The following is a 26543-nucleotide window of genomic DNA, read 5'->3' on the forward strand; positions in this document are numbered from 1 at the left end:
AAGTCTTAGTCATTTAAATTAAAGGTCATCATGTTAAATGTCTTTTTAAAGTGCCACTCGCTGAAATACAAGTTGATGACATTTTTTACATATTAAAAACATATTGGAAATTTCAAAGACATTGAGGTCATCGAGATTTTGCATTGACCACAGATTTCATGCAATAAGTAAATATAAACCAAAAAAAGTAAAAGACCAGACTGGACACATTTGTACAGGACAAACACACAGTCCTAAAGAGATTAAAAGTCACTAATATGCAAGACAAATATTTGCATAAGAAGCCACAACACCAATAGTTAAGAAATATCCATTGTTTTTCCATTAAGGATATTACAGGGTTACTGCTTTTAATATATGGCTTTTTTTTCTCTGAAGGGGTTTCTGGCATTTGTCGGTGTTAGGAAATAATCTCGCAAGTGGAAAAGACCCCAACCGTCTATACAGCGAACCAACGGAAGTCTCTCCTCAGCAGCTCGGTTTCTTCCTCGGTTTGAAGGGGAACTCTCAAGCGGCAGTTTATGACGATGCTGTTCATTTTATTTTTATTCACTAATTTTTTTCTTCCAATTGACTGTGCATTTTAATAGCATGGAAACATCCATCTGGTCATATGCATCTCAGCTCTCTGCATCCCCACCAAGTCTACGGAGGTGCAGTGAAGGTGCGCCATGACTGGAGCCAGCTGGACACTGACCACCTCTGCCAGGGAAAGCCTCGGAGCTGACCACGGCTCCAGAAACAGGCAAAACGACATTTACAAGGTACCCGTTTCCAGGTCAGTTCAGAACCTTTCACCTTTAAATAAATTTTACATAAAACACGGAAACTGTAGAGTAAAGGAAAAACACCCCAGCTGCTTAGGGAACAGCTACCGGGTCTTAAGTAGGACAAATCCTAATTAATACAAACGTAGCTGTCCCCAACTGCAAAGCACACTAGCTAGAGAGGAGGTCCCTGTTCTCACAATTCAGTTAACTTTCAGTTTGTACAAAACAAACCTGGCAGTATCGTGGGTTTTCTCCCCTCTTCTTTTAATCACAACAACAATAATTAGCAGAAATTGGGTTGGCATCCGGCGTCAGACTCTAGTTTTAGCCAAGAGACGAGAGAGGAAAGCCAAAATCCATTGGTCCTGACATAAACATATGGGTCCCATGAGAGAATGCTAATTGATTTAAGCTCTTTTCTTCAGCCTTCAAGTTGGAAAGGCTACAGATAATTTCTGATCCTAAGTTATTCCTCCCTTCCACTTCCCACTCCACCAGTTATCGATTGGAGAGGCTAATTTTTGGTACCAGTACATGAAATCGGCTACAGCAACAGGGCTTCTCATCAATATGGCTTTCTTGGGGAAACCAGTATTAATGGCAGATGGGTCACTTTGGGAAACACTGGGACACATGGGGCCACAGCTCAGCTTCCTAAAGCTAAGTCTAGAAGCAGCTCAGGATTCTAGTAAGGTCTAGCTTTGGGAGACAGGCAGAAAAGGAGAACAAGGAGGAGGAAGAGCAAACAGGCCTGGCAGATTAGAGATGAAAACCTAAAGTTCAAACCCATCTTTGTTTCCTCTCCTGGAAGTTCCCACAGGCTGCTCTGGAAAACTGGAAGTTCACGACAGTGTTGGCAGATAACAATGATGATTGCCCTAGAAAAGGGAGAGCTCAGTAAAGTGAGTTGAAACTCTTTTTTTCTTTTAACAAATGAAGACATTTTTTTAAAAAAAATGTTACATTAAGGTCTGTTGTTGGGTTTCATTGCTGTTGAACGGGATGAAAATGTCACGTCAATATACAAGATTTGAACTGAAAACTGTGCCTGAGACCCTGTAATATGAAGACAAACAAATAAGAAAATGACTGAAACGGTCTCCCCTAAAGAAAACAATTCTAGGTTTAGATACTATTACTGTAAGGGAAAAAAAACAATATACTAGTCTAAACTCACCATCTCTACAGTGATTCACAAGATATTTATAAGGACAGAAAACACTACTACGAGTACACACTACATGACATGAACACACCACATTTTAAAAATTTCATATATGCATGTTCGGGACACAGGAAGATAATCAAGGTTACAGCTCCGCCAATCTCTGCAAATACGTGAATTGCTCTCATTAGAGTGCTGTTATGAGGGCTGTGAATTGGGGACTCTTGAAATTGAATTGGCTAAATGTAGTCTTAAGAGCTATAGTCTTAATTGGCTCGCTTGCTCCTTACCTAAGCTGTATTCACCAGAACATTCTGTAAATACGGTGACCTAAAATGTACTACCAGCATGGTGAATATTATGGTTGCTTTCTATTTAGTTCTCCACTTCTCTGATTTCTCTATGACCACGTTGGCATTTACTGTGAATGAAAAAGTTAAGAGTAAAAATTGAGAAGTTATCTGTCTTTGAAGAGTGTGTGTCTTATACATATAATACATAGACAGAACCAGGGTGAGTCTTGTTTTCCCAGAGGTTGAAAGATGAGGGACCCACAGCTTATAGGAAGACATTTAGAAGAGAAGAAAGGTGGATCATGACAATGAAGCAGGGCGCTAAATGTCAAGGAGAAAGGAGAATGGAACTCTTCTAGAACTTACAAAATTAGGCACAAATTATATGATGGCTTCTTGTGCAGAGGTGGAGGAATGACCAAAAAAACTCACAAATATGGTTATTCAAAGAAACAAGACAACCGAGGGAAGAGAACCGCCTCTTCGCTGGATTCGCAGCGTGCAGAGTTAAGTAGCTGAGTCCTTGGCGCACATGAGGCAGTTGGTCCAAATGGAGAAAACAGACCCCCAATTGTGAATGGGAATGTGAACTTAACCACCTCGGTGGTGTCCAAATCCACCAGCCTCATCTTACTCTAAAACATTTCTGACCACTGCCGACCCTCCACATGTTCCCCATCCTGAGCTTTCTGCATCTGAATGAAACCTCCACGCCGCTCAGCTCAGCTCTACGACACTGCTGAATCCAAGTGGACAGTCTTGTAATTCTGTCCTTCTCCATCTGCCTCACTGGCACCACCAACGACAACACACAGTGGATGCTCCTCAGTTGACCAAATCTCGCATACCTCCTTGTGACTTCACCGCAAAGCACTCGCCTAGTCTATCCGCTCCTTCTGGGTAAAGTGTGTGCTCAGGGGACCAACCCTACGGAAACTGAGGCCATGGACACAGGCAAACAGCGCGTCAAGTGGTCTGTCTAGCTCTTCACTACAGCATGCGACACTACATCCTACTTTTCTACATAACCACTCTCATGCACAGATATGTACCGAGATGTGGGGAGAAAGAAGAAGAAAATGGGAAAACATTAGGGGAAGGCAGAGAGGAAAAAGAGGACCAAGTCTGGGCCATCCCATGCCATCGGACTAGCACTGGGTGCCAAGCTCCAAATCCTTCACTGGCAATTTGAGTCCCAGGGAGGAAGTTCCCAAGGGGTCGATCATGTTCTTGTAGCGCTCCCCACGGTGCTGCGCTAGGAAAGGGCCCCAGTCTGGCTGCGGCGAGCACACCAACTTCAGCCTCTGCAAAGAAGCCAAACACACACAGGGTCACAGAAGTCACGCACCTTCCTCCCTTAGGTGCCACCCACCCATCCCCAAACTGTGTGCAACCCCATTTACCAGAACTCCTCGTTGAGCCAAGAGGTGCCCCACCAGGAGAAGCATTTCAGGAAGATCAGCCCCATGAATTAATTAGCGAGGGACGCAGTAAATAGGAGACTTAGTTTGGTTCACTTAAATTATTTACGTCACCCTGCAAGCAATATTCCAATTGCTCAGGGCTTGCCTTGCATAAGATTAATAGAGGATAAAGGGCCCAAATTTTAATTACACATTTTTTTCCCTCCAAATGTAGAGAATCTACAAGCTTCTCTCCACTGCCAAACGCAGTCTGCAAAGGACGTGTGCTCGATTACTATTTGTTCTATAGCCTCAACAGTGGTTTGTTACATCACAATAATTGGATTTTGTTTAGCATATTTCCAAAAAGTATATAATTGGCCAGGAAAAAAGAAAAGCCAACCCCAAAGATACATTGCCAAGACTAAGCAAAGATTTTAATTATCTGTTGATAAAAATATATGCTTCTGACTTGGTTCAGAAGTGTGGGTTCTCACAGGCAAGCTAAAAATAATGGGAGTGTCTCTAATCCTTCCACTGAACTTTTTACAGAAAACATAATTGGACTGGAACATCTTTTAGAAAAAGGAAAGAAAACATATTTCTGACTACATAAGAGGGAACAATTATATGTTTATTACCTAGTAAAGTGAAGCCATTTCTTATATCTGTTAGTTTAATCTCCCCTTAATCATCAGTTTGCAACCCTGGTGTCCCAAATCAACCGTAATCTATTTATAGAGCCGACTCATCAGTTTAGAGAATTCTGGCCTAAGACAAAAGTAGCAGTGGCTACACCAGCTTCTGTGCAGAGGGAAAGAGGTTTCTGGGTCAGCTGTGGGAGGTTCATCTGGGGCACGAGAGAGCCGTCCCTGGGGGTAAAGGGGCACAGTAATTTACCTCAAGGGGAAAATGGACAGAATTTCCTGAGGACGGAAACTGGAGTTCAGCTTCACAAGGAAGACTCCTGCATCTCCCTTTGCCAACTCTGTCTCCATCTTTGGTCCAACGGAAACAGAGGTGACGTGGATGCTTGCATTGGGCATTTACGCACCTGCTTTGTTCCTATCCTCCTCCTCCCCTCCGGAGTCTCCGTGGAGAGCTCTCCTCCTTTTCTCAATGTGACTGGCCAAGAGCACAGCCCATCCAGCTGTTCTCCACTTCCCCCCATTGGCAGGTGTTCCATCACCGTGCTCTACTCCAATGACTCTCAAACTCGAGTGTGCATCAGAACCACCTGGGAGCTTGTTAAAACTATGGACGCCAGGGCCCCCTTCCCCAGGATTCTGGTTCAGTGGAGTCATGCTGAAGCCTGATCATTTGCATTCCCAAAGAGCTCCCAGGCGCTGCTGGTGCTGCTGGTCCCTGGACCAAACCCTGAGGAGCACCAGTCTGGGCCAAAATGCCAGCTCTCTTGATCTTGAAGACAAAGGTGGTGCTGATCTATTCCTAGCACGTCAGAGCCTGACCACGCTTCACTGGTGGCGTAACAAGAGGCAGTCCCTCCCCATCCACTCTGGAGAGACGGTGGGGATATTTTTGCATTAGCAATGGAATATGCATCTAGCAAGGGATTCACTGACAAGGAAGGACAAGTCCCACCTCCTAGCAGACATGCTTTGAACCTTGCATTACATTCTACAGAGATGGCGACATTTTCGTCAGCTTGGACCCTTCAGCCATGCCTAATAGGCGCAACAGGAAGGGGTAGTGATTTTCAATGTAATGGTAATAGATGTTTGCAGGCTTGAGGAGGCTTGGACAGAGAAGAACATCAGGAAAAGGGGAATCTGATGTGTGGTTAAAAACCAAACACTGGGATTTAAAGTGTGGCTGAGGGGAGAGGCGGAAGAGACAGGAGACATTCACATCATTTATTCCCTGGAGCTGTCACTGCGCTGAGCAATAGCATAGTAACAGCTCAGCCTGTGGACTGGCTGAGCCCCTCCATTAGAGGAATAAGACATAATAAAAATGAGGTTAGCAGAAACGTAGCAACTGTAATCACCAAGTCTCCTTCTAGACTAAGTTTAACGAATCTTTTGGTTTTTAGCCCACAGAGCTCTCAGAGATTCTCTCTTGGGAGAGGATGGTAGGGGGAGGAGCTGGTGGAATTACCTCAATAAATCTGCCAGGGGCCAGATGCATTTTTATCACAAACATAATTGGGATCCAGATAACGGAACAGGCGAGCATCAGCCAGCCGAGCACCATGGACCAGTTCGGGTAGCGGTACGAGCCGTAGGTCATGGGTTCCCATTGGTAAAAGCTGAAGCACAGGATAAACTGGGAGAAAAAAAGAAACACATGTGTTAGAGCAGAGTGGCGATGGGAAGCATCCATTCATTCAACAGCCAGGTACTGAAGCCCTGCTATGAGTCTGAGGCTTTCATATCTATCATCTCATTCGACACCCATGACCACCCTGAAAGGGAAGTATCATTAATCCATTTTCCAAATGAAGAAACTGAATTTCAAAGAGGTGAGGATGACACACACTTAGCTGCTGACCCTGCATTTGCCATCCCACAGGACCTGAGCCATGCATACGCGTGCACATGCACACAGACAGGCTGAGAAGACAAGTCTGAAGGGTGCACACCAAGGTGACTGATGGGTAGAGGGGGGAGAAGGGGAGGTGAGTGTTTTTAAGGGGTTATCTCTACTTTGTATAATGGATAATCAAGCTTTTGTTACAAGAAAAAAATCCAGTAAGTTTATGCATTTTAATTTTTAAAAATGAGTCAGATTTACTTTGCTTTCTCCTTGAACGGGGCATGGCCCACATCCAAGAGCTGTGTCTAAAGCTGACTGTGTGAGACCCGGAGTGGTCCCCAAGCAGTGCCTGAGCCGGAAGCTTGGTCCTGTAATGAGCTGTGGGACAAAGAGAATGAATGCGCAGCCCCAGCCCAACGGACGCAAGGTGAACGGGCCTCGTCACCCAACGGCGGGCCAAGAGCCCGAGACCAGCCGGCTGATCTCAGCTCTGCCACTCATTAGCCGACGGACCTTTACAGCTCAGACTTCTCTATAAAACGCGTCTATGTCCCACCGCGTATACAACACCAGTTTCCTGGGAACGATAGTCCAGTATTTACTCAACAGTTCCCCCTCAATTTTAAGAGAGGTCATGATGTATTTTCGGCCCATTATCTCCTACTGCTGCACAATTTGGCTGGCAACAGCGGGAGAATCCCTTGAAGACGTGGTTATTAGTGCAGAGGAAGAGAAGCATGGGAACGCAGGTGCCAAAGAGAGCGGCCTGGAAGAAGACAGAGCACAACATCCAACTGGCCTAGCCGAGCCTTCCGGGGCACAGCCCTGAGAACCCGGGTTCTTCCCGGTGCTCACCCTGCCTATGGCAGCACTGACCTAGGATAACGTGCCCACGTAACTCCTTCCCTCCTCCCCACCTTCTCAGTCTGTCTTAAGCAATAAAATAAGTGCCCCAAAACGATTGGAGAGACCTATGTCAGGAAAGATAACATATGGAAGTGTTTTGGAAAAACGTGACACACTACACCAATGTCAGGCATCTACATTATCGCTGCAGAGCCCGGGCTGCTGGGGCAAGTGACTATTTCAATGCAACAATAATTCAATGTATCGATTCCAAGCAACAGGAGCCTGAAGACAACTGTTGAAAAAACTGCTCCTGTGGAAAGTCACCTACTCAAGGCCATTTTCTTTTTTTTTTAAAGATTCGCACCTGAGCTAACGACCGTTGCCAATCTTTTTCTTTTTTCTGCTTTTTCTCCCCAAATCCCCCCAGTACATAGTTGTATATTTTTAGTTGTGGGTCCTTCTAGTTGTAGCATGTGGGATGCCGCCTCAGCAAGGCCTGAGGAGTGGTGCCATGTCCTGGCCCAGGATCCGAACCAGCGAAACCCTGGGCTGGGTGCTGCAGCATAGCGTGAGAACTTAACCACTCGGCCACGGGGCCGACCCCCGAGGCCCCTTTCCAAACATTTGCCCCTAGAGTTATAAGCTTTATTAACCAGTCTATTGGAAGTATGGCCTAATGTAATTATGGTAAGTTGCTCCATTTCATTTACTATATAAATAGCAATACGTCTGCTTATGTGTGCGCATAATTCAGTGACGTGATCTGACTATGTACACAATAATTGCAAAGAGAATATTTATAGCTCTATAAATCCATGGAGGCACATATAAAAATGATCAATTTTATTTCATGGGTTTCGAAGTAATTTAAACCCATAATCTTAGCTCATTCCTGCACACTACAAATAGCCATTTTACGGAAGGGCGAACAGCAAAAAGGAAGTGCCAGGCTTGGTCCTCCGTTTCCGGCTGCACAAATATCGCACCAGACCTCTCTGTGCCAACTTGTTCTTGCCATACATTTCCTTCTGCCGGGTCAGCTTTGATGAACCTCTGCCCTCCCAGGAGCCTGGCCACGAGACAGGATAATTTAGCCACTGAGCCAGGCCCACCCTCACCCTCTGTTGATGGCAGCTGAAGAAGGCCCTGGAGAGAGACTCATCAGTGACGATGAGGATGGAAGGGACCACCTCTACTGGTCCCTAGCTCCCACGCACAGAAGGGGAATCGGGTTGAAGATATTTTCTGGGACCTTTCCACAAGTTTCTGACATGAGTTTTATAATGGAAATTAAGTAAGGCACAGCATAGTTGAGGCACTTTCTCAAAAAACACAGCCAGTCCCTCGAATTCCTTTCCCCTGACACGCTGCTCACATGGAAGATTAGGATTATAGTAATCCAAAATTGGCCAAACTCCACTTGGAAGGGAAAGCACTGGGGTTTAGAAATTTATTAGAATGCAGACTCAAAGCCTAGACTGCCCTGGACTCAGTTCTTAGCTCCATTGCCTGCAGGCTCTGTGGCCGCAGGCGAGCTCCCTGGCCTCTCCAAGCCGCGGCGCACGTGGCAGTGAAGCGGGGACAGTCCCCCGGCAAGCAGAGCGGGCAGAAGCTCTAGAGACGAGCTCACAGACCACCTGCCTAGAATAGACCCCACGAGGAGAAGAGCTCATTATGATCACGTGATGCACTTATGCATAATAGAATAGAATCCTCGGAAGCTTAATCTCTTCCAAGATAGGGCGGAAGGGAAACACAGAATCTGGAACAGACTCGAACTGGGATTTCACCCTAGTAGTAGGAACTTGGGGACCTGGCGAAGCTCAGCAGAGATGGGGAACAGCAGAATCGGGAACAGCAGAGATGGGGAACAGCAGAGGCAAGAAAGTCTCAAGTTTTCTTCCCACCAATTGGGTGAATCCGAGTTCTTCACACGCATTTCAGTCCTGAAATCAAGAGACTGAAAAATCTATCTTAATCCTTTTCAACTCTCATGCCCCAAACCTGGGGGAACTTAAGAAACAAATTACAGCCTCTAAAATGTGAGTACAGATGTGGGCCTCAGGATTATGTCCGTGCCAGTGAAAAGGGAGATAAACCCTGACTGCTCTCTCTCTAAACTTCTGTCTTTTCAGAAAGAAAACGAGGTGTTTTAATTAAAACTCACTTGGTGACAGTAAAAAAAAAAAAAAAGGAAAATCTATATTTTCTTTTCTTTACAGTCTTACTTCCATCCTGCTTGTTTTCCTTTAAAGAAGCCGGTACAGTGTAGAAAACGAGGGTCTTAATCTGGTTTCTAGTGCCACCTACTGGGCCAAGTGGGAACTACAGCCGGCCACCGGCAGCCTTACCGAGATGACACCACATGGCACAGAGCCAGGCTGGACGGCAAGGTCTCGGTCAATTACTGTGTTTGCAAGGTGGATGAGGCAAAGACACAGCCTAAGGCACCACAGAGGCGACAGCATGAGCAGGTGAGTCCCGATGCAGATTTACTGATACAAGAAGGGCCCTGATCTTTAAGAAAATGAATGTCAGATGATCTCAAATGTCATCCTCACACTTGAGGATGACAAGATAGTCCTCAAAAGCAATAAAAACGAACAATAAAAGTCTAACTTCTCTATGTGTTGTGGAGAGGCCATATGGGGCAGTGGTTAGAGACGAGGTCTGGAGCCAGACGGCCTTTCCATCCGGGCCGGGCGCTGTTAAGTATTAGGTGTGAAATGCTAGGCAGGAGGATGTAATGCCGGCCCCACAGAGCTGCTGCGGGGGAGAGATGAGGTGAGGCCCAGAAAGCACTTCGAATGGAGCTGGACCGTACACAGTACGTGGGGAAATGTGAGCGTTATCTGCTCTCAGACCGCGAGGGGACTGGTCTCAGGGAAGCAGTCTGTCAGGACCTGTGCATGAGTCCCAGCCAGGCACCTGTAGGACAGTCGCTTCACCTCTCTGAACCTCAGTTTTCTCATCTGCAAGACATGAATAATACCCATCCCACCGGCTTCCGGGGCTCACATGTAGGCACACGCTTTGATCAAACAGAGAGCACCACACACACGCAAGGCACCATCCGCACAGTGAAGCATGCAAGGCTTACGGTCAGGATGGTGGGGGTTACGAACGCCCAGCAGACTTTCCAGAAAATGTTTGGCTGGAATCCAATCATCATCTCTATATCTTCACAGAATCTTTGCAAGCCTGCAAACAGACAAACGGAGATGGAGCATGAGGCGCAGTGGCAGGGGTGGGGTGGGGGCAGGGGACAGCGATAGAGCCCCTCACTCAAGTGCCATGAGCCAGGGACGGGCCCAGCCTGGTGTCAACACAACCCTTAGTATGCAGGAAACCATCAGACAAATGACTAGGAGATTGGTGCAAATTGAACATTTAAATAGATATGAAATACTCTCTGCAGTGAGGTTAAAACATGTCATCCCACAGTGGCATCCAGACCAGCCAGGGCTCTGAGCACGGCCACAGCCCGGCATATTCACCTTTGTGGCTGTTTTCTCCCTTGGCCTTATGTGCTTAGCAACACGTCGGGCAAAACCAATTAAGACCATGGTCGTTAAGCACAGGGTCTTAGGAAAGCCCTGAGATTTAGGGCAAGAGTCACTCTCCACTGGTCTTTTTGTCCCTTGCCCTCCCAAGGACACTCTTCCAGGAGTCAGTTGATCTTTGCTCTGTGTGAGATGACAACAGCAGGCAAAAACCAATGGGAAAGTCCAAGTGCTCATCGCCCACTTTGTTGGAACCCAAAGGATTGCTGTCTTCTTGGCCACTGGCACTTCACTAGAGTCACGAGCAGAGAAGAGTTATTCTCACAGCCCCACTAACCCCCATCCCCTACACTCTTGGTTTGGGAAGGTTTTAAACCACTCCAGAAAGGAAAAGCCACTGAGGAATGTATTCGAATGGGCAGTTTCTTGCATTGTTTCCTGAGCTCATCAGAAGCATGGCTTTCCCAGAACAGCAGCATCACTGTGCTGAAGGGACCTGAAAGGGACCCAAGATCAAGCTCCTTCAGAGTCAGCAGTTCTGACCAGGGGCCCAGCAGTGTCAATGTAAATCTCATCCCTTCATCCTCTGGGTCATTTATGTGAAGAGTAGGGACCTGCAGGTCAAGGGGCCAGACAGAGGTCATCTTCAGGGAAAGCCCTCACTTGCCCTCGGCCTCCTCCCATCGAGAAGCATCCCCTGCACATCCTCAGGCACCTTCCCAGAGACTGTGGCCACTTGCTCCTCCAGCTCCCAGGCTCTCACAGCCCCCTGGGATTTCTGGGTCCTCCACCCTCAGCCCCATGAGGAGCAGTGGAATTTGGTCCCTTGAGGCTCCCCTTCCAGCCTTCACTTCCATGCCTGACCCTTGGCCATCACCTCCCTCTGTACCGGCTGTCCTTGCTGCCTTCACCTGACCAGTGCCCCCTCCCTGCCCCCACCTCAGCCCAGACTGATCCTTCCTGGTCCTGTTCCCTCCACACCTGCTCTCCACTACGAGGGCGTGGGGAAGGATGGTGTGAGGCAAGAAGACAATCTCTTGCTGGGGTAGAAAGCAGAGACGGGGGTCTTCAGGGAACAGAAGAGTTCATCTTAGCCCCTTAAAAAAATGGCCCCAATAATGTTGCATCTTGATCTGGGCGCCAGTTACACGGGGTGAAAATCTGAGCTGCACACTCAACAGAGGTGCTCTTTCTGGTATGGATGTTATACTTCAATTTTAAAGTTTACCCCAAAAAGTCCATCTAGCCATAACTGCCAAAACGATGGACCCTGAGACCTCTCATGGCCTTCAGCTCCCGGCATGTGCTTCTACTCCATGCCAAGTCCATACCCAGAAGGTCAGCCAGCCCTCAGGAGGCCCCGCTGACAACTGCCGTCAAGCAGGACAGCCAAGCCTCGGGTTTGCTCGAGAGCATCCTGTGCTGGGAACGGTGTCAGGAGCCCGCCAGAGGCAGCTTTTCTCAACTCTCTCTCACATCGCTCAGGTTGCAGCTGAGCCTGCTGCTCAACTTTAAGGTACCCCTGGTCGGGGTCAACCACAAACGTGCAGTGGGAAGAGCGCTGGACCAGGAGTGAGGACCCGCGAGCTGAACCCTATTCTGCCTCTAATGCACTGTGTGGCCTGAGGGAGGACATGACCCCTCCTGAGCCTTTGCAGCTTTACTGGGGAGAATGGGCCAAATGAGCTCTTAGGGCCTTTCCAGGAGGTCAAGCCATTATGCAAGGAGGCTCCAGGTTGCTTCCTGTGTCCACCAGCAAGAACTGCATGTCTTGAGTTAGTTGGCCTGACCATCTTTGGATTTGTTTAACTGTGTATTTCCTTTAGTGTCATCAAATACCTTCAAATGAGTGGCGTCTGGACACTAGACACCCTGGGCATAAGTGAGGGGAGAGAACTAAAAGAACAAAAGTCAAAGCTGAGGCCCTCAAACACACACATGACACTGAAAGCAGTGCTTCAAAAAAGATTCTGGAAGTTTCTGCTATCAGTATCAATCCTGTTGCCCGATTATTCCTCTCCACTAAACCATCCCCAAGAGACGATGGTGTGCAGCTTGACTGGTGAAACTGATGTGATAGGGTTCAAGGTTAGACCCGAGGAAGACCTACAGATAGCCTCTTATGGGAGGAGGGGAGTGGTGGTGAAGTGCTCAAGCTTCCCGGGAGGGGACAAGGAGGTGGAGTCAGAGCTGGAGGAAGGGGCGGATGATGAGCGCTCAACCAGGGGCAGTTTGATGCAGTGGAGCGGTCCCAGGACTCAGAGGGAGAAGGCTTGGGTTCCAGAGCCAGCTCGGTCCCTGGAAACTCATCTCCCTCTCTAGGCCTCTCTGGACACCTGGCCTCTGCCTCCAACAAGGCTCCAGGTCCCATGAGTTCTCTGCCAGTTCTGCCAACTCACAGGCTGGTCCTGTAGATGCAGCCCAGGGGCACCAGCAGGACACCCTTCTACCTCCTGCTCATTCCTGAGTCAGGCTCTCCAGTCGCTCCATCCTTGGCCCGCTCCAACTCCTGTCCAGCCACAGCCGTCTCACGCCCTGACTCACTCCACCTGCATCCCTCACTGAGTCAGTGGACTCCTTCCTCTTAGGCCTTTGTTGATAAGGCTTCCTCTGCCTACTCTGTCCCTTCCGCTGACCCAAAGCCCTCCTGTCTTCAAGGCCTAAGTCTTGATAAAGGAATCGTTCATGGAGCCTGCAGCATGTGCATGGAGACCTGCCTACCTCATGGCCGTGAGCCTGGAAGGTAAGATAGTCAGGCTCCAAAAGGGATCTGAGCAACTGCTTCTCACTGAATTCGCACAAGAACAGCAGGGGAAAAAAAGAGTGAACTTGTGGCTTCTTTTCTGGACTCAACTAACAGATCTTGGACTCAGAAATCTGCCTACAACAAGCTCCATATAAGCAACCAATCCTGAACGGGGAAGCCAAGGACCTGCTTCAACCAACCAAGCCCTTTCACTTCTGCAGCTTTGGGGCATGTGTCTTCATAAACCACGCCCTTGCCCTCGGTCTGGCATTGGTCTTCCAGGGGCTGCTCTCTCGGCTGTGTGACGAGGGCCAGCCTCCTGGCACTCAAGCTGTGCACTCACGGGGCCCCATGCGCAGAAGGGCGCAGCACCTGGATTAACGCTCTCCTGTCACCATCTTGAAATTTGCCATAATTTTTTAACAAGGGGCTCCACATTTTCATCCCACACTAGGTCCTACAAATTATGTCTCCAGTCCTGGGTGTACCTCAGATTATTCTTTTACAGTTCATGGGAAGGCCCCATCTCTCAGAGCCAAAACATACGTGTTGGCTCAGATTTTCCCCACCTTGGTTAGCAATTAACTCAACCTACCCCTGACTAAGTGTTTTATCTCTGAGATGCCACCTTCTCGAGGTTTTCCTGGCTACTCAGACCTTCCTTTATCGCTGGGCGGCAAAAGTGCTCCCAGACAAGGATGCCTGGCTTAGTACTGACCTTCTTCTCAATGTGTTAAGTGGGTTTGCTCTTCCTGGTAGCTAGGGGGCGAGTCGCAGGAACGTAGGGAACTACCCCGCCCTCCCCACTTTCCCAGGAGCACACAGGCATAAGCACTGCCTCAGTATCTCTTCATCACTCAGTTACCTGTGTGAGTTAGTGATAGACTGACGCCTCTCATTCCTACCATCTACTGAGCCCCAGCAAAGGGAGCTGGGGACCTCACACCCTGAAGGAGAGGGGGACAGCGACAGTTCGGCCAAGAAGACAGAAATGGAGGTCAGGGAGGGGGATCATGGGGAACAAAATGGAGTTCTGGGAGGATTTTGTTTGTTTGTTTTCTTTTGCACTAAACTCGGACAAGTTCAGCCCGCAGGATGGGCAACAAGAGCTGAAGAATGACATACTCCATCACGTAAAAGCCACTGCCTGGTGTGACTCTAACATTCCTCGAGGATGTGGAGCAAGACAGTCTGCGGGTGGGATGGGAAACAAGTAACTGATGAAAGTGGAAAAGAGAGCAAGACAATGGCATATATCGTGCTTTGGGGTGAAACGCACAGCATAGAGCCCAGCAGATGGCAGTCAGGAGGTCTTTGTGGTGGCAGTTCAATCACATGGTCCCCCCAGCCCGAAGACGCCTGTGTGGGCTCCCAGGAAAACGCAGCTCACTTTCTCAAAGGGACCATCTAGGTAAAAGTCTGCTGAAGGCAGTGCTCCTACCCCAAGCCCAGGGAGCTCCGCTCTCAACCTGACTCCCTCAAACCCGGATCCTGGCCTTTGAGGAACGTTGACGTGAGAACTTGCATCAGCCATTTCAATATAAAGATAAAACTTGAAAATTACACCTACTGTATTTCAAATGTTTGAATGACATCCTCTAGCATCTAGAGTCTAGAGATTACTAGAACCAAGAAGAAAACACAAAGCTCTGCCATTCACTTGCTTATTTTTTTAAATCTGCAGCCAGGACAGGAGCGCATTACATCAGTCAGGTTCATTTTCCTTCTTCAGGGTTCAACTGCCTAAAACTAACCTTGTGTTAGTTTCGGACCTCATCATCTTGCTAAAGAACACACTGTCCTCTGGAGTGTAAATTACGTATTGGTGAGGCTTTTCCTTTCATCGCTAACAATTATGTCAGCTTATTTCAAATATTTCTTCTAAGACTCACTTCTTAAAATCCCTTCCAGGTCCAAATCAGAGGTTCACACCCACATCCAATGTCAAGTTCATCCTGAGCCCAGCACAGTCGACCTTGTTCTGGAGGCTGGCCCAGCCCTCTCAGAGACCAGGCGACCTCCTGGGTGGTCCCCAGGAGAATCAGCCAAGCCCAAGGATTGAAGCACTTAGGATTTATTTTTTCCTTCAGAATCAAGAAATCTACTACTGGATTTATACGGGGGCATGGGAGGGGGTGCTATTTAACTTCTAAAAACAGAAACTGTAAAAGGTTTCTCTAATGATGCTTGTAAACCACACTGAACAGCCCTGTCGTAGAGGAAAGAACTGTGCAAATGTGCCGTTTGTGACAGTTAGCAGAGAGGATACAGACAGCGGAGGAGGCAGTGAGATGGCTCCCTGCACCTGGCCAGTGCCAGGAATGAGATGCTCTCCTGCCTTTACCTGCAGACCATCTGGGGACTTGAGCTTACGCGTGACCCACAAGGGGCTGCGTTTCCAAAGGAGGGTGTCGGAAGCTCGCCTGGCCTCTCCATGGCGAAGTCCTTGGTACCTGAGCCGAGAGTGCAGATTCCCGGTGGCAGATGGACTGGGCTCCTGCCACTCTCACTGGTGCAGAAAGCTCTTTGAAGCCTCACCCACCCTCGGGCTGGAGGTCTCAGTTGCAGCATCGCTGCAGGCTCCAGGCTGGCCCATCAGCCCAAAGCTGGCAGTTTGGCCTCTGATCCCATCAGCACAGCGGCATGCGAGCCCTCTTCTTTGGCCAGAAACTAAACTCTCCCTGCGGTGGGGATGTGATCTCCAGTCTAAGAAAAATTCCCCTCCACCAACACCCAGAAATGACCGCAGTGTCTTCCTGTTTCTGGGGCGCCCACGTTTTCCACGAGAGGTTTCCTTTCTACATCTTGATTCCCCTCCTGCCCCTCCATTTCAATGAATTTAACAATTACATTAAAAGCAAGATGCTCATGTCAAGGATACCTGGTGGGCAGGGTGAGGCCACTGGGCCCGCCCCCCAACTTGGAAGGCGGAGCTCTGCAGAGCCCTCGGCCTGCCCCCCTTCCTCTGGGCATCTGTCCCTCACTCACATCCAGCATTCCCAGTGACGTCCTGCCTTTCCTTCTAGCTCACAGCATGGTGCTTTCTCTTTTTGGGTTTGAAACAGTTAGACAGTCTGACCTAGCATTTTCACCGTGCTGGTTTTTGCCGTAGAGGCCTTATCTATATTAGGGGGCCTTAGTCCAGGGACGATTCTGAGCAGACTTCCAGGTGCAAAGAAGTCAGTAGGGCCTTGAATCTGACAGGTCACCCGGTGAGACGGCCAAGCACAAACACCTCCACACAAAGGGCAAAGATGGCATCTACTGAATTACAGTTCCTATTGTTCTTGATAATGGCCCCACTGATTATGGGATGCAGGTTGCTATAGTGATGGTAGGAAAGACTAAACTGTAAAGAAATGAAAATTTATTCCTGGGAAAAGCTGGGATTGAGATGTTGCATGGGATCAGAGGCTCCCATGATGCTAATAAAGTTTCCTAAGGGTCTGTGAGCCTGGTGGTCTCTTTTCTCACTACAGTATCCGGGGACCAGCTGTGGAGCTCCACCTCCCCTCAAGCTACATGGGGACTGCAGCTACCAAGACCAGGGAGTAATTTCACACCTGCGAAGTAGCCTTCCTCCTCCCTAACCTGGCCATTGTCCCCAGACATTAACTGTTCACATGCAGAGTGCACCCAAAGGCAGGGTCCTAGGAGTTTCTGGGACAAAGATTTCTGAGTGTCACCATCAGTCACCTCTTGTTTCTGTATTAAATCTGGATCACAGTGGTCCTGAGGCAAGTGTGGAAATAAAGGTGCAACTCTCTTATGTTTCCTAAATAGCTGCCATTAAACACTTTCATCGTCTTATTAAAAATGGAAAACCCACTTGCCATGGACACGTTACTGACACTAAGTTCTCCCTGAGCAGCAGGCCCTGTGGTTCCCTTACCGTACACGTAGGAGATCCCCACGAGCTCAAAAATGGCGATGATAACGAGGGCGTAGGAGGCAGCGTACGTGTCCACAAGCTGGAACATGTAAATTCCACCCTAGTACGGAAGAGAAACAGCAGCATCAATGGCCCTGGACCTAGGCTCGCTCCCTCTCCTAACAGCCAATCCTTCCATCCTGAGGAGTCAGGGACAAACAGGAGTCAGAGGACCTCCCCTCCCATTGACAGCAGTAACCTCAACCCTGTCCAGCATGCGAGCTGGAGGCCTTGCCGTTTAACAAAGCAGTCCCACAAGAGACTTGGAGCCAATCAATAGAACAAGCACAGAAAAGATCTAACATCTTACTCTTAAAAGGCAAAGGTCAGCATCTGAAGATGGATATGTGAACGCAGCCAGACCGCTTCGTTTTTGCTTCAAACAACAGATAATCATTTCTCCCCATACATCTGCATCTGATTGACCTTCTTATGACTTTGAGGTGTTGCTGGGCATTCCTCATGCATCCCCCTGCAACTTTACCTCAGTCTTTAAGTCTCCCCACAACAGATGAGGCTTAGAGACCATCTTATTCCAATCCATCATTTTACAGATGAAGAAACTAAGGCCCAAAGTGGTGCCTTGCTCAAGGTCACAGAGAGAGCAAAAGCAATATATATACGGAGTGAGCTAACACACAATTTGTCAAGACACTCAGGACCTCAGAAGGAACTCAGTTGGCTGTAGACTCTCATGTATGACGAGTAGTCAACTGGGAATTTCGGATTTTCATGTATTCCATTTTCTTAAAGTAGGACACATCTGCCTCGTTGGCTCAAGAAGCTACATCTCAATTACAAAGATGCTAGAAGTATCACTCACAGCCGAGGTGACATATTTCCCTCTCTGGTAGGAATCTCTAACTAACTGGTACCATCCACGTGGGAATGGCAGTGATTTGGCCATTGTCATGAGGTCTGTGAGCTGGGTGAAAGGACAGACAGCCATCAGGCCTCCCACCTGTCCCACCCCCAAGCCTGAGCCCAGGGGGCAGCTTACCTGAGTGATCATTGGAAAGCCCATGATGAAGAAGCAAATGCAGCAGCCCAGGGTGAAGACCGGCTTGTGTGTGCGCAGGTACTTGGGGAACTCGTCCGAGATGGACGTCACTATGGTCTCGATGGTGGCAAACTGGAATGGTGCCAGGAAGGGACGTCTGAGACAAACCACCCAACCCAGAAGACGCCATCGAGTCCTTTGTGCTGCCCACCCAGGAAGGTGGTATTTGCAATAGGATTGGTTGCAGGACTGCATCCTCTTTACGGATGCAACAGGCCTCACTGGGGTCTAACCCCTGAGGCCAGCTAGGGGTCTCCAAGCAGGATGTGAGCTTTAGAAACTGTGTTCCCAGCCCCCAGAGACTGCCCTCGTACTCTTCCATCAGACAGTTGACGCCCACTGCGTATTCATGAGATGTAAATTCCTCCCCTCCAGTTTACCTGGCACTTGATCTTTCACTTGAGGAAAAGCCCTCTTTGCACCCAACTACTAAACTCTGAGTGCCTGTCAGCATGATCTGTGGTGGTCTCAGCCCACAGCAATTTCCCTAAAATTGACTTCACATTATTCTCCCTTATCTGGCCCCACAGAATTTGCTTTGGCAAAAAGATACCAACACAGGAAGTACACAGGCTAAAACTTGATGGAGAATAGAGAGAGGGATCCAGGGAGAGAGTATAGCTGTTTGTGCCATCACATGAGTCACCCCCAAATGGGGGGTATCCTGAGCCCTGCACAGGTTCCTTCCCTCCATTGCTCAGGGAAACATTCAAGCACCGCTTAGCACCCCCTCCGCCCCAGGCTGGATGCGGGACCCAGGGGAAGTGGTCATAGAAGGACCCAGGGCAGGGAGGGAGGGGAAGGGCTCACCATAGTGTCAAGTCCAAGAGTGAGGAGCATCAGGAAAAAGATGATGGCCCAGAACGGAGAGAGGGGCAGCCTGGTTAAGGCTTCCGGGTAAACCACAAATGCAATGCCTGGGCCTGGAAGGAACAAGATGGATGATTTCAGACAGGCCCAGCTCCGGGCCCCCTCTTCCTGGAAGCCCTCAGGGCCCTCTCTCCACGGAGATCCTGAGCTGTTACTTATTATATGCTGCCTCCTCTGCTTGTTATTTTTTCACTCATCTCTGTCCGTTCCCCCAGTTAGACCTCAAGCTCCCTGAAGGGAGAGACCAGGGCAACTCAAAGGAGAGGCTCGAAAACAGTGCCAGAGCAGAGACTCCAACTCCACGGCCAGGCTGCGTCCACACGAATAACACGCAAACCGCCATCTTTGCAGTAATGAGCTGGAGAGAACATCATAATTACCCTCTAGAACAGCAGTCCTCAACCAGGGGGGATTCTGGCCCCCAGGGGACATTTGGTGATGTCTGGAGACATTTGTGGGTCTCACAGCTGGGATGGGAAGATGATTCCTGATGCTAGCGGGTAGAGGCCAGGGATTCTGCTAAACGTCCCTGAATGCATGAATCATTGCCCACAACAAAGAATTATTTGACCCAAACGTCAATAGTGCTGAGGTTGAGAAGCCTGCTCAAAAGGTTAGAACACACCCAGAAGGACATCATGTCCTTTCACTGCCCTTCCTCCTGGTCGCTCCTCCAGGAGCGCCATTTACCTACAACATGAATCCGTGGAACGCTTTTAGGACCTTGCCCTACAAAGGCTTGTAAAGAGGGGGCTACATCCATCCCCAGTAGGGGAGAGGGGTGGAGAAGCATACTGTAGGAGGGAAAAGAGTCCAGGCTCCGACGGTCAGATAGATCTGGGTCCAAATTCAGATTCCATGCCTCACCAGCTGTGCAACCCAGGACAGGTTATTTAATTTCATAAGCCTCTATTTGCCCGTGTGTAAAAGGGGGATCACGATAGTCCCCCTCAAGGTAGGTACGAGAAACAAATGAGGAAACAGGTACAGCACTGAGGCCAGTGCCTCGCACACCAGCCACACTCACAGAACGTTAGCTCTTATGACAAGCGTGCGATGAACCTAGCAATTAGTGGTCTGACTCTGGTTTTCCCAAGAACATGGGCTTTAGTCTCAGTGAAGGAGGTCTGAGCAGCAATTTCTCCGCTGTCATGAAGGCCACTGGGCCGTTCCCATCTGCTCGCGACCTGCCTGGGCACACTGCCGTACCCACGCTGGCTGAGGACCCCAGCTGTGAATGTCCTTGTAGGCAGAAAACTGAATGACAACAGGCAGGGCCAGCGAAGGCTGGGGTAACCCGCGGCCAGCGCACGTCTGGAAACCAGATATTCCAACACCTGGGGTTTTTAGAACTCAAGGATAACGGCACTTTTTTACAGCGGAATTTATCAGGTTGTTAGTTCCTAATGTTGCCGAGGGCCTTGCGGTGTTTAAAATATCAAGCCTTGAATGCCTGAGACACCCCGCTTTACGTAGTTATTGAACTGTCGGTGGAGGCAGCCTCAGAAGGCTCCCCATGAACCACAAAAAGAGTAGTTTGTGTTAAACTACAGTTCAAAATAGGTCTCAAATGCAGAACAGCAAGGAAGCCAGCACCGTGACAGTCAGCCCGCAACATGGACAGGAAGGTCTCGAAACGGCCACCGCTGGAGGGCCTCGGCTGATTGCTTCAATAAGATGCAGCCCCTCGGCCTTCACTGCTCTCTCAGAGGGAAAGGATGTCAAAATATTGGGCCTGCTGCAGTTTCAGCTGCCTCCCTAAAGGACGCAGGTGAAGGCATCATTTTCAGCAAACTCGGTTTATCCCAGCTGCCTGGGGAGTGGATTTTCAAAGTCCATTTTTATATCATTTTGTACAGTTCAGTTTATTTTTTGGGAAAGACCGATTATCTGAGCCACAGTGGAGTTTTCCCCAGATGAAGCCCACATGTCTGACAGAGCCTGGTTCCGTCTCTCTCCTCTCCCACTGGGAGATGGCACAGGCCAGGGCTGGAGTGCAGGCTCTGTTCCTCTCAGACCAGAAAACCGGCTCTGCCTCTCGGTAGCTGGGGGCCCCGGGGGAAGACCTGAGCTCTCTGCACAAACCTCAGTTTCCTCATCCACACGATGACGATAACAGTACCTGCCCTCAGAGAGTTTCTGTGAGAGTTAAATGCGCCAATACAAACACAGGGCCCAGAACAACACCTGGACACAGCGAGAACTCAGGAAGCAGAGAGCATTTTTACTTTTCCCAGGAGATGCTATCAAAGGGGCTCTGCATGCCAGCAACTTGGCCAGGGCCCCCAGAGACCCACAGTGACAGCCTCCTTTTCCCAGGGAGCCCCTGAAGGCATAGCCTGGAGCTCTGGTCGATGTAATGCATCAAGGCCTGCAGCACCCCTGGAGGGCCACCCTGCAGTGGAAGCTCTTACAAGTGGATGAGCTCTCAGAGGACACCCTGCCTGAAGACCGGACCTTGGGGCAGAAGGGTTGGCATCCAGGTGACACACAGACTGCTGCATGGTCAGTCCTGTGTAAGAGTGTTCATTTAGATCAGCAGGGTCTCTGAACTACTGGGGGAAAGGGAACCAGGGAAGCCCTTCCTGGTGGTCTGGGTACCTGAGAGTCACCCCCTGACCCGGGAACTCCAAATACAACATGCACATTTGTGTCCATCTACTCTAGTCTAACCCGTCTCTCTGCTGTTGGATGGGCATCTGGATGGGGCTTCGGGCTGGATTCTGCGCATGACTCAGTGCTCCACAGGGACCAATGACGATGCTGGGAGATGACTTCCCAGGAAGCTGCTTTTCTGGAGTAGATGCCAGAGAAGAACAAGCCCCCTCGCCGGTGCCCATTGTAAAAGCAGAGCACAGCTGGGCTCAGCACCAATCCCACCCTCAGCCCCCAAAACTCAGATATGGCCGAGATTTGGGCTTAGTGACTTTGACAAGAACGCTCCCTTAGAAGGGAGCGGTCAACGAAATAGAATAGTGTGCAGTCACCAAAGAGAACCTGTTTTGGCCTAGAGACCAAAACGCAGTTACTAATGTTGGGTCAGCAAAAATGGACTGAATGTCTCTATGCCAATGTCGCCCAGTTAGGAGGGAGTGGGGCTGGCTGCAGGCAGACCCGACCCCAACTCTCTGTCCTGTGTTCTGCAGGCATTACACTGGGGGAAGACAGCCCAGTCTGCCAATCACACAGAAGAATACGGACAAGTTCAGCTGGGCAGGGAGCGCCGCCCCGCGGGGTCTGGGAGAAGGCCTCATGGGCCGCTGCCCCCGCCCTGTGGGGAAAGAGACCCACAGTCCCCGTGCCAGGGACAGTGGGCGATTACCAAGTATTACCACATTAGGACCCATCAGAAGTGCTCGTCTCCTTGTTAAAATCAGAGGAAATGGAAAAAATATGGAAAGGGCAAGTTTCAAGCAGAAACATAGGTAATTGTCTGATGCTTTTTATATAAAGGAAAAACAAAATTCTATTTGGGTTTTAGGTACACGTGCCTGCATCCCCTTTCCTGGGGCAGGATGGAGCTCAGAAGAGAGAACTAACACAGCCTACATCTCAGGAATCACTGTCTCTGACAACTCGGCCACTGGTTCACAAGGAGCTCAGTAATGTCACCAAAACAACAGGACACTCAGGTTTGCTAGAAGGTGGGCAGGACCTGGCTGCCCCAGCCACTCTGCTGGGAGGAAAGGAGGACAGCTGGGGTGGCCCACGTGCCCCAAAGACAAAGCCTCCTCTCCCCTCTCCCTTCCCTCCCTGCTCCTCAGGGAGCTGAGAATTCTCAACCCAGGAGGGGCATTGCTCAGCTCCCAGGTTCCTCTAATTTAGTGCACTGCTGCAGAACCAAACGTCCCTGGAGGGTTGACACTCTCCCCAGAGACAGATAATTACCCCCTGGAACTCCCGGTGTCTTTAACTCTTTGAGGCCTGCAGGGCCCATCAGCGCTGCTGAAGCAGTAATGAATTATCCTCCAGGGAGCCAGAAGAGGGCCAGCAGCTCACCAAGCGGGGGACATTTCCAGGGCTTAGTTCTCTCAAGTGCTGGCGCCTGAGCCATTACCTGAGAACTGCAGTGAGCTCCTTGAAGAAAGATTGTGCACAGAGAAGCTGCTCACATGTACACACTCTGGATTGTCCAGGGCCCACAGTCACGTCCCCCGGCCCCTGGTACGGCCCCGACACCGAGGCATCCCATAAACGTCTGATTAGAGAATGATCATAATGCAAAAGCCACATGGAAATCCCTTAATCACCAAAGCCCACTAATCACCCAGATCCTTTGTAGAAGAAGGCCACGTGGAAATAGAGTTAAATAAAAATATTAAACAATCTCTACAAAATGCTATGCCAGAAATATGGATTAAATGAGATAAAAAGGAAAGCTCTCCGTAAACTCGAAAGTACCATACAAATGTGAGCCATTAATACAGGGATCACTGAGTAAAGAGTGAACATTCTACTCCCTCCCACCACCACCGTCCAACCTTCCCCCCCCGCCCCGGGAAACAAGCTTGCAGGTCTGTCTTGCTGACTAGGCAGAGGGCACATTCGAGCTAACGATCAGGCACGTGCTGCTCTGAGGTCAGTGCTCTGATGAAGCGTTAGCACTGGGTCTCTGCGGTCTCTGCAAGGAACGCCCGCCTGCCTCCATCAGCTCCAGGACACTGGTTACTCTTAGAAGCCTCTGCCCGTACAGAGCAGGTACAGGCCTTACTCACGTGGGCTGGAGCTGAATTAAGAGATGAAACGGAGAGCGAAGGAGAGGTGAGGTAAGCAGGACACGGGCCTTGACAGCAAGCCCTCTGCTTAGGGACGCGCCAGCTCCAGCCCTGCAGGAGCTTCCTATGCAAGCTTGTCTCGGTCCCTCGGCAAAGGGGATCTGGGCTGCCCCACCCTCCATCCTGTCCCCAAAGACCACCCTCCCAGCATGGCACAAACTAGGAGCTCATGAGGCAAGCCTGGATCCCGCCCTGCCACAGCGGGGGGACAGCTGCACTGTACCTTGGTCCGCCACGTTCTCGATGTTGACCTTGCGTTCATTGGCCATGAAGCCGATAACCGAGAAGATGACGAAGCCGGCAAAGATGCTCGTGGCACTGTTGGTGCAGGTTACGATGAGAGTGTCCCTGGCAGGGAGAGATAAGAGTGTGATGTCGGATGTGCTCGGTGAGGAGGACGGGCCGGGGGAAGGATGCAGAAATGTGTGCCCGTGTGTTTGCGTGTGTTTGTGTACACGTGTGCATGCCCATTCCTGAATGCGTGTTCACTGCAGGCTGGCCCTGTTGACATTTCTTCACAAGGAAACGAAGAACCAGTCCTGACCGCAGGCTCCCTCGGGCTGATTTTACAAGCATCAAAAGGCTCAAAAAGATCTCCCCTACTGCCCCGTTCCAGGGCCTCTGGGTCAAGGCGCTGGCTCAGGTGCGGCAGACGCCGGTGGCAGGGGCAGAGGCAAGTCTGTCCATCAGAGCAGAAGCTGAGGGATGGGGCCTTCCAGGCCTCCAGGACAGGAAGCACGTATGAGAGAAGAGAAGGCAGTGGGACCAGGAAATGCCACCAGGTGTGGGGCCCGCCTGGGGTTGGGGCGAAAAGGGGAGAAGGGCAAGCGGGGAGGGGAGGGGAGAGAGCAGCACCGGCCTTTGTCCCGGCGCCCTCTGCTGGCAATGTTGCTGCGGTTCTCCAGCCTGCCCCTCTGCCATCCTAGACTCAGAGGGGTCACAGCTAGATGGAGCCTCAAGGCCAAACCCAAATGCGGATTCTCTTACACATTACTGGCATGACCTTGAGCAAGTCACTTTCTTTCCACTCTGATTTTAAATGGTGGCAATGACACCCTCTCCCTGGCAGGTTGTTATGAGGACAGAATCAGATGACATCCGCACAGCACAGGGTCTGGCTCCCGCCTTGTCCCACCCGTCAGTTTACTGATGGGGAAACGGGGGCCCACTGAAGGTAAGGGGCTAATTAACAGGAGGTCAGGATTTGAATCCAGACTTCCTGCCTCCCAGCCGCATGTTCTTTCTGCCACACCCCACGGCCTTGTTTCTAACGGAGCACAGAGCAGTGCTCCCCGCTTGATGGTGTTCACACAGGTCCAAGGGTCACGGGTTAATGAGTGGCTGTGACCAAAGACGTTCAGACACCTTCGTCTGCATTCCAGCTATTACGGGCTGAGCTGTGTGCCCCCAAATCCTATGTTGAAGTGCTAACCCCTAGTTCCTCAGAGTGTGGCCGTATTTGGAGACTGGGCCTTTAATCAGGCAATTAAGTTAAAAGCAAGTCATTTGCGTGGGACCTAATCCAATAGGAACTGGCGCCTCACAAGAAGAGGAGATCAGGACACAGACACACGCACGGAGGGAAGACCAGGTGAGGACACAGGGAAAGATGGCTGTCTACAAGCCAAGCAGAGAGGCCTCGTGAGACACCAACCCTGTCGACACCTTGACCTTGGATTTCCAGCCTCCAGAACCATGAAAAATTACTTGCTGGTGTTTAGGCCTCCCACTCTAACGTTTGTCAAGGCAGCCCTAGCAGGCCAGTACTAAGGCTCTCTCCAGTCTGGCCTCGGCCCCCTCCCCTCCCAGCCTCGTGTGCCACACCTTCTGCTCCCGCCTCGCACCTCCACCACACTCATTCGCATCACGCCCACCTCTCGCCGCTTCTGCCACCTGAAATACACCCCTCCTCCCCTGCACCTGCTGGAAGTCGGCCCAGCATAGATCTCGCCTCTGTGAGGCCACCCCAGCCATCCTGGGCCACAGCTCAACTGTCAGCTCTTCCTCTCAGCTCACAAAATATCTCATACATTGTTAAAACTAATAATATTAATAACGGCAACTGCCATTTATTGAGCACTTACTGTGTGCGAAATATTCCTCTAAGAATTTGCATACATCATCTTTTACCTCTCAACAAAAGATTATAATCTGCATTTTATAATGAGAAAATTGCCCACGTCTTGGAGTTTTAGTAGACGGTGAAGTCATAACTCAAATGCAAGTCCATCTCAGTCCAAGGTTCTTTCTTTCTTTCTGGTTTTAATCAGCCCCCCAAAGAGAAGGGGCCTTATTTTCTTATTGCTTGTCATAGACATATTTAACTTTCAGATGTCACCTCCTCCAGGAGCCGTCCAGGCTCTCTCAGGTCCTCGGGACTCCAGAGGCCCCCTAACATCACACTATCCACATGTCCCCTGAGGATCCCATCTAGACGTATAGATTCCTGGGCCTGCCCCACCTCCAGACATTCTGATCCACAGATCTGGGGGGGACTCAAAGTTCGCAGTTTTTTCCAGCTTTTTTGAGGTATAACTGACAAAATTGCAATATATTTAAAGTGTGCAATGTGCTGATTTGCTATGCATAGACATTGTGACGGGGACCCCACCACCGAGTGACTTCACACCTCCATCACCAAGTGCTCTTTCCACCGTGCCACACTGCATTTCTTACGGGGGT

General features: G+C 49.8%; 1 protein-coding gene across 1 annotated transcript in view; it reads right to left on the minus strand.

Annotated features, from left to right (window-relative positions):
* Nucleotides 1–3376: 3376 nt before the first annotated feature.
* The window catches only part of SLC6A5 (solute carrier family 6 member 5), a 49727-nt gene continuing 26560 nt past the window's right edge, over nt 3377–26543 (minus strand). Inside the window, exons 9-15 of the mRNA XM_046637810.1 lie at nt 24085–24209; nt 19027–19139; nt 18157–18288; nt 17118–17217; nt 10077–10177; nt 5750–5917; nt 3377–3532 (exon numbers count right to left, since the gene is read on the minus strand). Coding sequence (XP_046493766.1) covers nt 3377–3532; nt 5750–5917; nt 10077–10177; nt 17118–17217; nt 18157–18288; nt 19027–19139; nt 24085–24209 — 895 coding nt within the window. The remainder of the gene's footprint in view (nt 3533–5749; nt 5918–10076; nt 10178–17117; nt 17218–18156; nt 18289–19026; nt 19140–24084; nt 24210–26543) is intronic.

This window comes from Equus quagga, chromosome 14 (genome assembly GCF_021613505.1).
Source record: "Equus quagga isolate Etosha38 chromosome 14, UCLA_HA_Equagga_1.0, whole genome shotgun sequence".
Taxonomy (NCBI): domain Eukaryota; kingdom Metazoa; phylum Chordata; class Mammalia; order Perissodactyla; family Equidae; genus Equus; species Equus quagga.